The sequence below is a fragment of the Barbus barbus genome, assembly GCF_936440315.1.
Source record: "Barbus barbus genome assembly, chromosome: 29".
Lineage (NCBI taxonomy): Eukaryota > Metazoa > Chordata > Actinopteri > Cypriniformes > Cyprinidae > Barbus > Barbus barbus.
This window is the reverse complement of record NC_136757.1, coordinates 28,163,767-28,180,381: the sequence shown is the minus strand read 5'-3', so window position 1 is coordinate 28,180,381 and position 16,615 is coordinate 28,163,767. Positions and strand designations below refer to the sequence as shown.

The window sequence follows — 16,615 nt, the reverse complement described above, 5'->3', positions numbered from 1 at the left end:
ACTCCACCCGTGCACTGTTTCTGGCAGCTGAGGTAGCGTGTGTTTATTTAGTTTATTTCCTCCTTATTTCCCGCTAACACTTCTCATCCTGATTTTACAAACTGCAAGTTACAAAACACACGCATGCTGACTGACACTGATCACTCGCGGGTGTGGTGTACTTTTTACTTGAGTAGATTTTTAGACTGGTACTTTTACTTGTACTTAAGTAAAATTTAATTAAGGTAATGGTACTTTTACTTGAGTAAAATATTTTCGTACTCTGAATATTTCCCCAGGCCATTATTGGAGCTCTGGGCGCAGAGAGACGCAACCGTGTGCTTTCTGGGCTCTACATGGGCCGCTCAGACATACAGCTGGTGGTCAGACAGGCGTCTCTCCACGTGTGGAAGATCGTGGTGTCAAACACGCCGCGAACGCTACGAGAAATCCTGCCCACCCTGTTCACGCTGCTGCTGGGCTTCCTGGCCTCCACCTGCCCGGACAAGAGAACGGTACAATCCAACGACAAACTGCAGTCCCTTTTGATTCTGTGGCCTGCAAAAGATGCATTTGTTTCCATGTTAACAACGTGTATTTAGCATCATACAAAGCGTGCCATAATTTATTGCTTCATATATTTATTATGTTTTTCTTATGTTAATTCTTTTTTTTTTGTCTAGATTTTGAGGAATAAAATACAGTAATGCCTTTTCACTCCTGCAAGAATATGACATCAATAAGTTTAATATAAACGACTGAATCGTTAAAAAACTGTTTAATCTGTTTAATGTTAACATGAAAATAACTTGAGATTCTCTTTATCAATTATCATTACTGTTACTGTACCATTAATATTTATTTGAGAAAGTAAATATTAAGAAACATTTGTAATAAATTAAGAAAATATTTGTTCATTTTAATATTGATAAAATTAATGTTTGTGTAATAAATATTAATAGGCATGTTTTCTTAATTAAGTATTTGTTAATTTGATTAATTTGAAATTGTTTATTTTCCTAATATTTAAGAATATAATTTTTGTTATAGCTTATTATTATTATTATAGTAATTAATATTTAAATTATTTTCTCAATATTTTTGAGACAATATTAAGGAATGTATTTTCTTAATAAATTGAGAAAATGTTTGTTTAATATAATGAAAATGTTTACTTTGTTAATATTTAAGAACAAATATTATTTAAATTACTGTTTATTGTCTCTTGAAAATAAATATTAAAAAACATTTTTCTTAATAAATTAAAGTATTTGTTAGTTTTAATTGTTTTTTTAAGATATTAAGAAGTCATTCTTAATTTTAAGAAAATGTTGACTCCAAATATGAAAGAAAATATTTGTCATAGCTAGTAATAGACAACAATGTCTGATGGAGCAGTCCATGTTTCTCTAAAGAAAAATTTGAATTCCTCCATTGCTCATGCTGTTTACTTTAATATCTGTGTTTCCAGATCGCTGCTCGTACTTTGGGTGACCTGGTGAAGAAACTGGGTGAGAAGATCCTGCCTGAAATCATTCCCATCCTAGAGGAGGGTCTGCGCTCGGACAAGAGCGACGAGAGGCAGGGTGTGTGTATCGGCCTCAGCGAGATCATGAAGTCCACCAGCAGAGACGCAGTGAGTGTCAGCTGATGAAATATGCTCAGCGGGTTCCTTCTGTTCATGTCACTGTGGTAACGCTGTGTTTTTGTGTCAGGTTCTGGTGTTCTCCGAGTCTCTGGTTCCCACCGTGCGTAAGGCCCTGTGTGATCCTCTGGAGGAGGTTCGTGAAGCGGCTGCCAAAACCTTCGAGCAGCTCCACACCACCATCGGTCACCAGGCCCTCGACGACATCCTGCCCACACTGCTCAAGCAACTGGTACTGCCTCCTTCCCACAATCCTCACCTTTACTTTGAGAAAATAAAGAGAGGATAGACATTTAAAAAATTAATAAGCAACAAAACAGTATTAAAGGGATCGTTCACCCAAAAATTGATTTACTGACCCTCCACTGACCACTCCAAACCTGTGTGAGTTTGGTGGGTAACCAAACAGTTGCCGGCAGCCATTGACTTCCATAGTATATATTTTTTCCATACTATGGGAGGCAATGGCTACCGTCAGCTGTTCAGTTACAAACATTCCTCAGAGTCTCTTTTTTTATGTGTTTTAGCAGCTGAAAGAAATTCATACAGGTTGAGGATGAGTAAATGATGACAGAATTGTCATTTTTGGGTGAATTCTCTTTTTAAGAAACAAAAAAAATAAATAAAACAAAGATCAATAATGTAAGTCATGCTCAGTAGAGCTAATATACATATGCTTCAATTCAAATCTTTGGGTTTTTGAATGAAGACTCTTCTGCTGACCGAAGCTGCATTTATTTGATCAAAAATACAGTTAAAATTGTGAAATAATATTGCAATTTAAAATAACTGTTTGCTATTGTAATATATTGTAAAATGTAATTTATTGCTGTGATCAAAGCTGTATTTTCAGCATCATTTATCCAGTCTTCAGTGTCACATTATCCTTCAGAAATCATTCTAATATGCTGATTAAGAAACATTTCTGATTATTAAATAAATACAGTACTTTTAGTTCTGAAGTTCCAGTTTCCATCCATCCAGGCTGCTTCAAAACAGTATGTATGGTGAACTAAAATAGCTTTTTGTCGCAGGAGGACGAGGAGACCTCAGAGTTTGCGTTGGATGGATTGAAACAGGTCATGGCTGTGAAGAGTCGATCTGTCCTGCCTTACCTTGTGCCTAAGGTGAGTTCTCTTTACTAGAGGCCTTTCTTAACTAATCTAAGCATAAACAAAGATTAATAACCTTGTATATCCAGTCTTTTGAATAACAAAGGCAGTATAATAAAAGCTTTTTTTTTTGGGCCAAGAACTTAGACAGGAAGAGACCGTCTTACAGACATTTGAACCACAGTGTTATTTTGTATAATTATTTACAATGTTTTATCAAGATTAATCTCGTTATTTGAAAGATTTGATCCCTTGAAAAATGTCAAACTTGTGCCACTCATTATAGCCACCCAATACCTTGTACATCCAACCGGTTTTATTTTAGAATTATTGATGGAATATTGTTTTTCTTAATATTTTGAATGAGATTTTATAGCCTATTTTCTGTTTTACCCCGCCCAGACCTACGTTGGTCATCTGCATAAAGCCAGCCAATCAGAATGGATCTCTCTGTTTTAAAAAAGCTCTAGCTGTATTGTGTGCATCAGACCGTCTGTGGCCGTCTCTCAGACTGAGACTAGACTATTCCTTGCAGTGCACTTGTTTAACTGTTAAATTTGGACTATTCTAGATAGTGTTATTTAACGCTTTATTTTTATCTAGCTGACGGCTCCTCCTGTAAACACGCGTGTCCTCGCCTTCCTGTCTGCGGTGGCAGGAGACGCTCTGACGCGACACCTCGGGGTCATTCTGCCCGCTCTGCTCTCTTCTCTCAAAGACAAGCTGGGCTCAGAGGAGTGCCTGCAGGTGAGCACGACAGCTGTCAATCATTTCTACTTAATCCACCACCGGTCAAAAACATTGGAATAATTAAGATACTTTGATGTTTTTGAAAGAAGCCTTTTCTCCTCAAGGATGCATTTATTTGATCAAAAATGAAGTGTAATTTGAATTGGTACTACAATTAAAGTGTTTTCTATTTGAATATATTGTAAAATGTAGTTTATTCCATGATTTCTGAACGATCATTCTAATATGCTGATTTGCTGCTCAAGAAGCATTTACAATTATTAATATTATCAAAGTTGAAAAGAGTAAAATTGCTCATTTGCTTCATGTTTTTGTGGAAACCATGATGCATTACCATTCAAAGGTGTGGGGTAAGATTTAAAAAAAATTAAATAAAAAGAAGAAAAGAAATTAACACACTCAGTAAGGAGCCATTAAAAAAAGTGACTAATATTATAATAATACAATTGTATCATTATTACAAAAGATTTCTGTTTCAAATAAATGCTGTTCTTTTGAACTTTCTATTCATCAAAGAATCCTGAAAAATAAAATGTATCATGGTTTCCACAAAAATATGAAGCAGCACAACTGTTTTCAGCATTGATGATAATCAGAAATGTTTCTTGAGCAGCAAATCAGCATATTAGAATGATTTCTGAAGGATCATGTGACTGTAGACTGAAATAATGATGCTGAAAATTCAGCTTTGATCATAGGAATAAATTACATTTTACAATTTGTATTTTTGATCAAATAAATGCAGACTTGGGGAGCAGAAAAGACTTCTTTATAAAACATTAACAAAAATCATAATTTTGACCAATAATACACACACTCTGCAACAGGAATCAGAATTGTTTGACAGTGTAAATGTGGCGTTTCTGGTCGTCTGCAGGAGCTGAACAACTGTCAGACTGTGATCCTCTCGGTGGAGGATGAAGTCGGCCAGAGAATCATCATTGAGGATCTGCTGGAGGCCACGCGAGGAGCAGACGCTGGGCTGAGGCAGGCGTCTGTCACCATACTCAACGGATACTTCTCTCGAACACGGCTGGACCACAGCACTCACACACGCATGCTGCTGTCTGGCCTCATGCGGCTCATGAACGACCCCAACCCTGAGGTGCTCAGCCAGAGCTGGGACACAATCAACTCCATCACAAAGGTAAGCAATGCTTTCATCTGTGTACTTCAGCAGAACTTCTCAAAGTCCTTGTTATTACCTAGTATTATCATCTGTTTCATGTGATCGCAAGCCGCACGTAAACTACGTTTTTATGATCCTTGAACTGCTAGTAAGGTGGAGATGTCTTAAATAACATATCAGGTGTCAAATTCAGTAGCAAAAAAAAGTTATACACACACATATATACATATAAGATGGACTAATGAAACAGAGCAGGATCTACAAGCCTGTTTCTCTCTCACTGATTGGACTGTTTTTGAAGCCGCTGCCATCGATCTGGACGAGCTCACAGAGACTGTAACGTCTTATATCAGTTTCTGTGAGGATATGTGCATTCCTAACAGGACTCATCTAATCTACAACAACGACAAACCATGGTTCACTGCAAAACTCAGACAGCTCCGTCAGGCCAAAGAAGATGCTTACAGAGAGGGGGATAAAGTCTTGTATAAACAGGCCAAACACACACTGGAAAAGGAGATCAGAGTGGCAAAGAGGAATTATTCTGACAAGCTAAGGAAAAATTATCTTCCAGTGATCCTGCTTCAGTGTGGAAATGAATGAAGGATATCACCAGTTACAAGACACCATCCCACAGCACTCTGGAGAATCAACACCTGGCAGACGACTTAAACGAGTTTTATTGTCGTTTTGAAAAATCACCCCACACCCGCCTTGAATTCACACCTCCAGCAACCCTCCTCTCCCCCACACATACAATTCAAATCAGCGAAGAAGATGTGTGCCAGGTCTTCAGGAAGAACAAAAGAAGGAAAGCACCAGGCCCAGACGGTGTGTCACCAGCCTTTTTTTTTATTTTTTTTTTTTTTTTTTTTTTGTGACGTATTGTCAAGTATGGTGACCCATACTCGAAATTGGTGCTCTGCGTTTAACCCATCCAAGTGCACACACACAGCAGTGAGTAGTGAACAAACCCACACACACACACACACACACCGTGAACACACACCCGGAGCAGTGGGCAGCCATGCTGCAGCGCCCGGGGAGCAATTGGGGGTTCGGTGCCTTGCTCAAGGGCACCTCAGTCGTGGTATTGAGGGTGGAGAGAGCGCTGGACATTCCCTCCCCCCACCTACAATTCCTACCGGCCGGGGGCTCGAACTCGCAACCTTTCGATTACTAGTCCGACTCTCTAACCATTAGGCCACGACTTCCCCCTGCCTGCCTAAAAACCTGTGCTGATCAGCTGGCCCCCATCTTCACACAGATCTTCAATAGATCACTGGAGCTGTGTGAAGTCCCCTCATGCTTCACACACTCCACCATCATCCCCGTCCCAAAGAAACACAAAATTACTGGACTTAATGACTACAGACCTGTGGCCCTAACGTCTGTAGCCATGAAATCATTTGAAAGACTGGTTTTGGCTTGTCTGAAGGACATCACTGGTCCCTTACTGGACCCCCTGCAGTTTTCCTACAGAGCAAACAGGTCTGTGGATGATGCAGTCAACATGGGACTGTTCTTCATCCTGAAGCATCTGGACAGACCAGGGACTTATGTGAGGATCCTTTTTGTGGACTTCAGCTCTGCTTTTAACACCATAATCACAGAAAACCTTCAGAATAAACTAACCCAGCTCTCCGTCCCCACCTCCGTCTGTCAGTGGATCACCAGCTTCCTGACAGACAGACAGCAGTTAGTAAAGCTTGGTGAATTCACATCCAGCGCTCGTACCATCAGCACCAGAGCTACCTTCTCCAGCTGAGGAAGTTCAACCTGCCACAGGAGCTGCTGAAACAGTTCTACTCCGCCATCATTGAATCCATCCTCTGCACGTCAATAACTGTCTGTTTCAGCTCAGCTACCAAATCTGACCTCAGAAGACTACGGAGAGTAGTCCGGACTGCTGAGCGAATCATTGGTACAACCCTCCCCACTCTCCAAGAACTTATCCAGAGTGAGCAAAAGGGCTGGTAAAATCACTCTGGACCCCTCACATCCAGCACACTCCCTCTTTGAACTGTTACCGTCTGGTCGACGTTACAGAGCTCTGAGCACCAGAACGACCAGACACAAGAACAGTTTCTTCCCTCAGGCAATCCATCTCATGAACACTCAACAATAAGCGTGGAACACACAACTATAATACACTATCCATTCACCACACTCACTTATTTTATTTTTATTTCTCATTTCTAATTTGCACATACTTGACCTGTACATACATAGTTGTCTATATTATATATTGTGTTTTTGCTGCTTTGTACATTGCCTATTTGTATATTATTCTTTTATTATCTATGTCCTGTCCTGTTGCTGTCTTTCTGTTGCACTGTGGAGCTTCTGTCACTACAACAAATTCCTCGTATGTGTAAACATACTTGGCCAATAAAACTCATTCTGATTCTTCTGATTCTTCTAATTATTATTGCATCATTTCCATTATATATGTATTTTAAGTCATTTTAAAAGTGTTTTTTTTTTTTTTCACACTATAATACTGAACTTTGATTTCAGTGATTTGAATTACGAGATACACTTGCACTCTGTTGCACTTCACTTTTGCTTTAAAAAAAGGATTTCATAGAAATTTGGATTTCATTTGGTTTAATAAAATATTCTTAAGTAAAATTGTTGATTTTTTTTTTCTTTTTTTAGCCAGGATTTAAAGAAATAATGAAATATGACTTGTATTGTCGTTTGGTCGTACAGTTCTCATAACTTCACGGTGTTTGTGCAGAAATTGGATGCTGGCAGTCAGCTGTCCTTGATTGATGACCTGCACAGGGACATCCGCTCTGCTGCCGCTGAGGTCAGAGGTCAACACCTACCTGGCTTCTGTCTGCCCAAGAAGGTAAGAATTACTTAGAGACAAATTACAGAGCAAAAGTCATCACATTTTGACTCTGATATAGGAGTGGGCGATATGGAAAAAATATATCACGATTTTCTTTTAGAAATTTCACGATTTTGTCATGTTGGTTTAATACTGTAATAGTGTATAAATAATCCTGCAGTAGCACTGATGTGACATTCTGTGTATTTTTCCTCAGGGAGTGACGTGTATTCTCCCCGTGCTGAGGGAGGGTGTGCTTACAGGAAGTCCTGAGCAGAAGGAGGAGGCGGCTCGTGCGCTGGGCGGAGTCATTAAACTGACATCAGCGGAGGCGCTGCGGCCTTCTGTGGTCAACATCACCGGACCGCTCATCCGTATCCTAGGAGACCGTTTCACTTGGTCTGTGAAGACGGCTCTGCTGGAGACGCTCACTCTGCTGCTGGCCAAAGTCAGTGTCCATCACGCCTCTGTCCTCATGCTGAGTTAGATGCATCATTCACACTCATAACGCCGCTCTCTCGTGCGCAGGTGGGCATCGCTCTGAAACCCTTCCTGCCGCAGCTCCAGACCACCTTCCTGAAGGCCCTCCTGGACTCCAGCCGGGCCGTGAGGCTGCGGGCGGCAGAGGCTCTGGGTCAGCTGGTCTCCATACACACTAAAGTAGATCCACTGTTCACAGAACAGCTGTCGGCCATACGCAACGCAGAGGACTCTGGAGTCAGGTAGAAAACACAAACAACAAATGCAAATTATTTTTTTTATTATTATTTATGTCATTTAGGAGACGCTTTTATCCAAAGCGACTTACAAATGAGGACAACAGAAGCAATCAATTGTAGTATTACAACAACTTAAAACAGATCCAAAACTAAAAGCTAGAACTTTATAAATACTGCCTATACACATTTTAAAAATAAAGAAATTAAATAAAAATGACAAATGCATACAAACAAAATTTCAAAACTTAAGATTTGAAAAACAAAAAAATAAAGCTAAAAACAAATAAAAAATATTAAAAGGTTCTTTACATATACATATATACACACACACATTTATAATTCAATATATTATTTCATTTCCATTTAGTTTGTTGAAGTATTAAAATAACTCAAATTAAATTAAACTAAAATAAAGAGAGTGATGAGAAATGAAACTAAAACTATGCAGGAAATAGTATTTGTGTACTGGTGTATTGAGCAGTTTTATGGTTAGATGCTTGTTATAACAGAATGACACCAATCAGAATGAAATATCCCAGAGGGCCACAGATACTGACAAATTTGTGGCCACTCTTGGAAAAATAAACGATTTTTGAAAGTAGTCTCAAATTATAATTTTTTTTTAGTCTTAAGACTAGCTGGCAGTAGCTGATCATTCATAACCACTATAGTTTTTGCCAAATTAATTAGTCACTATTAATTATTATTAGCTCTTGCTCATAATCTTCTGTGGAGAAAAGTTATTTTAAGTTTGTCAGTCACTCTGTTATTGTCTTTATTCTGCAGGGAGACGATGTTGCAGGCCCTGCGCTTCGTCATCCAGGGTGCAGGAGCAAAGGTCGACCCCACCATCAGGAAGAGCATCACCACCACGCTGCTGGGCATGCTGGGACATGATGAGGTACAGCTACTAGTCAGGGTTATTATGGTTAACTAAAATTAAAGCCATAATTAAAAGGGAATTTTTTTGTTTTATATATATATATATATATATATATATGCAGCCAACATTTCTCATTTTCATTTAGTTTAACCTGTAATAACTAAATCAAAGTTAATCAAAACTATATAGGCATATTAAGTTAAATACAAAACTAAAACTTATGAAAATGACAAATACATCAAAATTACTACAACTTTAAATAGTTAAAATGAAAACAAAATAAAAACTATAGTAGTATCTTGATACTACAATAACACTGCTAGTATTGCATTTTTTGGGGTTTTGGTTACTCAACACAGATATATTAACAAATGATTCAAATATAAATGTAATAATTGTAATAGTTTTTATGTCGAGTAAACAAAACAAATATTTTTGTATTATATATTTCTTATAGCATTTTATTATATTGTGTGTGTGTGTGTGTGTATATACGCATAAGTTTTAAATAAGTAAATTAAAAATATAGATATATTCTGAAAATATTATTTTAGTCCTATTATCGACAATATTTAAAGATTATATATATTATATATATATATACACACACACACACACACATATATGCATGCATGCATAAATACAGACAATACTTAAAGATTGTCTATATATAGTGTATGTGTTTGTATGTATATAGTGTGTGTGTGTGTGTGTGTAAAATATGAATTCATATTTAAATGTGTTGACATTTATGAATATATTGTTATTTGAAAATAATTGTACTCTTATTATTGCTTCTATGCTTGAAGACATGCATGAATATGAGTGCATGTGATCTTTGTCTTTAAAACAGTAACTAGCACAGGATGTGGTTGTGTGTGTGTGTCATTGTTGCCTTACCTCTCTCTCTCTCTCTGTGTGCGTGTGTGTGTAGGATGCCACGAGAATGGCCTCTGCAGGCTGTGTTGGCGAGCTGAGTGCCTTCCTGTCAGAAGAGGAGCTCAAGAATGTGTTACAGCAGCATGTCCTCGGTAAGATCACACACATCTCGGGCCTGCCAGTGCTTTGGGATGAGATGCATCAAGAAAAGTACTTCAGTCTAGAACTGCATCCTCTCATGTTATCTGTTTGTCTGCAGCTGATGTGTCTGGCGTGGACTGGATGGTGCGTCACGGCCGCAGTTTGGCTCTGGCTAATGCGGTGAGGTCCGCTCCTGATCGGCTGTGTTCGGAGGAGTACAGCTCGACTGTGCTGGAGGCCGTCTTATCCAGTGCCACCGCAGACAGAGTAAGACACCACAGTGAATCAGCAGAAAGTCCAACTCATGTTGTATCCCAGCGAGGCCAAAAAATGCCTGTTTAGGGCCAAATAAATCTTAAAATTGACAGTCAAAACTGAGGAATATTCAAATGTTTGTTCATTGCTTAAACCTTTTAAAACTTTCCAGAATCCACTGACTGGTTCTTCCTCATAAATGCTCACTACAGCAGCTTTCCATACTGAATATAGCTCAGGGTTTCTTATGCAGTATGGAAAATACAGAATTAATTTTTTCATCATTTTAGTCATATTTGTGTTTCCAGACTGTTGTCCCTATCCTGATTTCTAAAATATAAAATCAGAATGAGCTTTATTGGCCAAGTATGTTTACACATACAGTTGTAGTGACAGAAGCTCCACAGTGCAACAGAAAGACAGCAACAGGACAGGACACAGATAATAAAAGAATAATTCATCATCATCAGATGTGTGCTCCACGTTTATTGTTGAGTGTTCATGAGATGGATTGCCTGAGGGAAGAAACTGTTCTTGTGTCTGGTCGTTCTGGTGCTCAGAGCTCTGTAGCGTCGACCAGACGGTAACCGTTCAAAGAGGGAGTGTGCTGGATGTATTTTGGCAGTTCGCGGGAGAGATTTGCTTTATTAAAGTCCCCGAGAATGATTAAAACAGAGTCCGGGTGTTCAGATCAGCGAGTTTCTTTAAAGCTGTGCTCACGTGCGCTTGCAGGGGCATGTAGACACTCACGAGAATGAACGCGCAGAACTCCCGAACTTTAAAATTAAGAACTTTTAAACTTTTAATTAAATCATAAATTTATCATTCAAGCAGAGTGGTTTTTCATGACATTTAGAGCAGGCAATCACAATTTTCCATGACTGAATAAATTAGAAACTTTTGTATGTTTTAAAACAAAATTGTTAAATTATTGTAAACAATGTATTGAAATGATATTGTAATCCATAATACTGTTGGTTTTGCCATGAATCTAGCCACTGCTGCTAAGGCGATAAATCATCAATAAATACATCAAATAATTCAATATGGTCTGAAAAATCTGGACATTTGAGTATGGAATGGTATAGAATTTGAAATGGAAAAGAACCCTGGAAGCCTGTGACTTCTAGATGTCATTTAACACCAGCCAATGAGATTAGAGTTTATGATTTTCATAAAATAATATTCAAGATTCATGAACGCTCTGTTGTGTATCTGTGGTGCAAACACTTGATTCTCATCTCTGTGTATTTGTGTGTGTGTTCTGCAGATCCCCATCGCCTGCAGCGGCATCAGAGCCATGGGTTACCTGATGAGACACCAGCTCCGCTCAGGAGGACCGGAGAGCATCTCGCCCCGCATCATCACGCAGTTCGTCAAAGTGAGACTGACTCCAGCAAACACTGAGATAAACCACCTACCATACATTAGTGTACAGATTACTGTATAATGCACACTACATACTAACACTTTACAATAAGTTAGTTTGCATTAACTAACAATGAGCAATACATTTGTTACAGCAATTAATAATCTTTGTTAGCATTAATAAAAATACAGCTGGTTATTGTTAGTAATGTTAACTAGAGTCTAATAAGTGTTGAAATTAACATAATAAATGCTTTTAGAAGTATTTCTCATTGTTAGTTAATTAGTTTATCACAATGTTGTTTCTGGTTCATACAATTTGTGTAGTGTAGGGCTGGATAATATGGACAGGAATATTGTTTCATCATTCAAAATTGATATTTAAATACCATTAATAGGGAAGGAAATGCATTTGATGTATTTCTTAGAACTAGTATGAGTAAACTAAAGTTAATTTTATCCTAATTCTTTTAGTGCACATTTATAATTAAAAAAAGGTGTAAGATGAATTCATAAAACTTCAACAATTTAACCAATGTTTTAAAATGTAAATATAGCAATTAATATGCAAGTTTTTATTTTTCTTGTCAAATTAGGTGCTGCACAAGGAAAGTTGAATAGTGTTTGAATTAATACATGAATAAAAATATCTTGGTGTTATGATATTCCTTAATACTAATAATAGTAAATGAATGTCATGTTTTTATTATTATTACTTTGAGAAGTACATTTACAGTACTATATAATAGTAATATATTTCTGGCATAATTTCTACAAAATATTGAAAATTACTTATTTAAAATAAAAAACTTTTGTCAATATCATGGACTTAATGTTTTTGATAAATTGATTTATCACACAGCCCTATCTGGTTATGTTCCATACATATTCCATAAGATGTTTTTTGTACACCATTGTGAACAAACTCAAACACATTAGTTGGACTGAATTCGCTCTCTGCCGTGGCTCCTCCCACAGTGTCTGCAGAACCAGTCGAGTGACATTCGTCTGGTGACGGAGCGCGTGCTGTGGTGGGTGTGTAAGGAGGCGGAGACTCCCGCTCTGGAGCCCAGTCTGGTCAAACCGGTCATCAAAGCTCTGCTGGACAACACCAAGGACAAGAACACCAGCGTCCGAGCGCAGAGCGAACACACACTCGTCAGCCTGCTGCGGCTGCGCCAGGGAGAAGATGGCATGCAGGTCAGTCATCACACGATGTTGCTCTTTTTTTGTTTTCTGTAAATTATCTAAATGTACGTAAAAAGCCTATTTTTTGTAATTGAAGATAATGCATTTAAAAAATCTGCTGATTTAAGAATGAGGATGTTTAAAAAAAAAAAATAAAAAAAATAGTGTGTGTGTCTATATACACAATGTATGTATCAGCTTTTTATGCATGGTTTGTGATGAGATCAGTGCACTGATTAGTCCAGTTATCCAGTCACAGGTCAGTTGAGGCAAAGTCACATCAGTTTTTGCTGCGCATTGACAAATTTATTCATTGTTTCCATCTTAGTTTTTTGTGCAACATTTTCTTTATGCATATGTACGTTTTCTTATCAGATAAAAAATATATATCTGACTAAATTGAGCGCACCCAATAAAATGCACATATTATGCACATATTTTGATGGACATAGCAAAGTGTTGGGTAAAGTAATGTATTACAACATTGCAACATCACTCCTTAAAACAGGAACTAACTGTATTTCGTACAGGTACATCTAAAAAAAAAAATTATATCATGAAAAAGGTCAATATTTTTTGTCTCAATTCAGAAAGTGAAACCCATATATTATATGATTCATTACACACAGAGTGAAATACTTCAATCCTTTATTTCTTGAAATTTTGATGATTATGGCTTACAGTTAATGAAAACCCAAAATTGTCTCAGAAAATTAGAATATTACATAAGATCAATAAAAAAAGGATATTTTAAACAGAAATGTCAGGCTTCTGAAAAGTATGTTCATTTCTATGAACTCAATACTTGGTTGGGCCTCCTTTTGCATGAATTACTGCATCAATGCGGCGCGGCATGGAGGTGATCAGCCTGTGGCACTGCTCAGGTGTAATGGAAGCCCAGGCTGCTTTGATAGCGGCCTTCAGGTCATCTGCATTGTTGGGTCTGGTGTCTCTCATCTTCTTCTTGACAATACCTCATAGATTCTGTATGGGGTTCAGGTCAGGCGAGTTTGCTGGCCAATCAAGCACAGTAACACCACGGTCACTGAACCAGCTTTTGGTAGCTTTGGCAGTGTGGGCAGGTGCCAAGTCCTGCTGGAAAATGAAATCAGCATCTCCATAAAGCTTGTCAGCAGAAGGAAGCATGAAGTGCTCTAAAATCTCCTGGTAGGTGGCTGCGTTGACTGTGGACTTCAGAAAACACAGTGGACCAACACCAGCAGATGACATGGCAGCCCAAATCATCTCTGACTGTGGAAACTTCACACTGGACTTCAAGCAACATGGATTCTGTGCCTCTCCACTCTTCCTCCAGACTCTGGGACCTTGATTTCCAAATGAAATGCAAAATTTACTTTCATCTGAAAAGAGGACTTTGGAGCACTGAGCAACAGTCCAGTTCTTTTTCTCCACAGCCCAGGTAAGACGCTTCTGACGTTGTCTCTGGTTCAGAAGTGGCTTGGTAGCCCTTTTCCTGAAGACGTCTGAGCGTGGAGACTCTTGATGCACTGACTCCAGCTTCAGAAGCTCTCCCAAGTGTTTGAATCAGCTTTGCTTGACAGTATTCTCAAGCTTGCGGTCATCCCTGTTGCTTGTGCACCTTTTCCTACCCAAATTCTTCCTTCCAGTCAACTTTGCATTTAATATGCTTTGATACAGCACTCTGTAAACAGCCACAGCTTTCAGTAATGACCCTCTGTGACTTACCCTCTTTGTGGAGGGCGTCAATGTTCATCTTCTGGACCATTGCCAAGTCAGCAGTCTTCTCCATTATTGTGGTTTCAAAGAACAAGAGATACCCTGAATTTATACTGTAGAGATGGTCATTAATTGAAACTCAAATGTAAATATTCTAATATTTTGAGATACTGATTTTTGACTTTCATGAGCTGTAAGCTCTAATCATCAAAATTAAAACAAAAAAACTTTTGAAATGTTTCACTTTACATGTAATGAATCTAAAATATATGAAAGTTTCACTTTTTGAAATAAGTTACAAGAAAAAATTTACTTTTTCACGAAATTCAAATTTTTGAGATGCACCTGTAGTTACTTTTTACGGATAATAATGCATTGTTACTTTTGCATTACTTTTTCCCCCTGAACTGGGCTTGTTTATTTATTTATTTTTAATAACAAAAACTGGAAACTGGAAAGGCCTTTTGACACCAAAAGTGAACTAAATGAGCTTCAGCCTAAAGGAAGTGCCTCTGAACCTCACTACAGATTTCTCTCAACATGGGAACAGGCCACAGGGAGAGGTGTCAGTGAATAAACAGAAAAACAAAGTAACTGGCATTGAATTATTTGAAAAACCAGCTATTTCTGAATGAAAACGTTTTTTAAAGTATTTTTTTTTTTCAGTTTGGAAAACAAAAGATGATGCTGTGCAGAATATTCACAGCTTTTTTCATACAATAAACACAAGACAAGTGATCAATAAACACCTTAAAAGTCAGCAATCATGTAGCCGATCATGGCACAGCAGTTCAAATAACGTTTGCATGTGTAAATTCATTTCAGAGCATCAGTGCAATCCTGGACTCGGCCAGTAATGAGCTGCTGTCAGAATGTCACCGCAGATCCTTGAAGAAAATCTCCGGCCTTCCCGACTCCAACGAAGAGATCGATGACACCATCCTGACATGATGGACAGCTTCAGCTGCTCTGAATCCAGTCCTGTAGCCGCTGCTGTTCTCCTTGATCCTGCATCAGTCAGTCACACACACACACACACACACACACACTCTCCTCGCGCTAGCTTTGACTCGTGTCATTTACACCACAAGGAAAGCCTGGGAAAGTATTTATTATGAGTCCCTAAAATCATCATCTAAAATCTGCATTGTCCTTAATTGGCTATTAATTTGTAAATGTATATTTTTTGTTTGGTTTTCTTCTGAAAGATGAAGTATTAATTTGTGCCAATTCTTTTCAAACATTGATGTTCTGATGCCCTTTTATATTTAGTTTGAATGGTGAGCAGTTTCTCGCTGTTGTAATTGATTTCTGTGTGTGTGAGAGACGCGTGAGCCATTAACAACCCAAAGGATGTGATGCTGAATTAGCGCTGTGTCCAATAATAATGGTTGAATGAATAAATAGAAAATGAAAATCTTGATTTAATAAACGGTTTGACTTAAAGAAATTGCATTTGTTTGTGTTTTGATGTTTTAATTCCTGCTCAACATTTCATGCATCTTTATAACATCTGAAAACTCGTAATTACTCCACTGAAGTATTATTTTCAAGAGAAATCACCCATGCAGACCTGCCAACCTGTTCGCATTTTGTGTAGCTGGCATGCATTTTTACCTCAAAGTACACTGGTACGATTTGTGACTCTAAACTACGCGACAATCTGGTTCCGCCTCTGTCCATGCGCGGTTCTCAAATCAAGCAACAGCAAAAGAGTACTACCAATTAGAGCGTGCACCCCCCCCCCTCCAGTTTTGCATTTAAATTATTTCTGAGCGTTTTATTTCTCTCTAGACATATTCAATACTGTAAAAAAAAAAAAAAAGGCTATGTCCATAAGCAATGGATTATAAATATACTTATAAAGCTACTTATAATATACTTATAAAAGTATATAAATATACTTAATTATTATGAGAATGCCCAAGGTGGTTTTAAGAACACAGATAACCTATACGTTGTCACCGTGGAGTGTTTATTTTATTAATGTTTTGTCATTCAAAGCATTTATATCTTCTTTTATTCGGTTA

General features: G+C 38.0%; 1 protein-coding gene across 2 annotated transcripts in view; it reads left to right on the top strand.

Moving 5' to 3' along the window:
* The window catches only part of LOC306848856 (stalled ribosome sensor GCN1-like), a 52,477-nt gene extending 36,438 nt beyond the window's left edge, over positions 1 to 16,039 (top strand). For both annotated transcript variants that reach the window (XM_079383608.1, XM_079383607.1), the window contains exons 44-58: positions 279 to 494; positions 1,451 to 1,615; positions 1,695 to 1,856; positions 2,659 to 2,751; positions 3,340 to 3,483; positions 4,364 to 4,633; positions 7,359 to 7,472; positions 7,672 to 7,902; positions 7,983 to 8,176; positions 8,960 to 9,074; positions 9,991 to 10,087; positions 10,195 to 10,343; positions 11,602 to 11,712; positions 12,678 to 12,899; positions 15,411 to 16,039. In XM_079383608.1, coding sequence (XP_079239734.1) covers positions 279 to 494; positions 1,451 to 1,615; positions 1,695 to 1,856; positions 2,659 to 2,751; positions 3,340 to 3,483; positions 4,364 to 4,633; positions 7,359 to 7,472; positions 7,672 to 7,902; positions 7,983 to 8,176; positions 8,960 to 9,074; positions 9,991 to 10,087; positions 10,195 to 10,343; positions 11,602 to 11,712; positions 12,678 to 12,899; positions 15,411 to 15,536 — 2,409 coding nt within the window. In that variant the 3' untranslated portion in view covers positions 15,537 to 16,039. The remainder of the gene's footprint in view (positions 1 to 278; positions 495 to 1,450; positions 1,616 to 1,694; positions 1,857 to 2,658; positions 2,752 to 3,339; positions 3,484 to 4,363; positions 4,634 to 7,358; positions 7,473 to 7,671; positions 7,903 to 7,982; positions 8,177 to 8,959; positions 9,075 to 9,990; positions 10,088 to 10,194; positions 10,344 to 11,601; positions 11,713 to 12,677; positions 12,900 to 15,410) is intronic.
* The last annotated feature ends 576 nt before the right edge of the window (positions 16,040 to 16,615 follow it).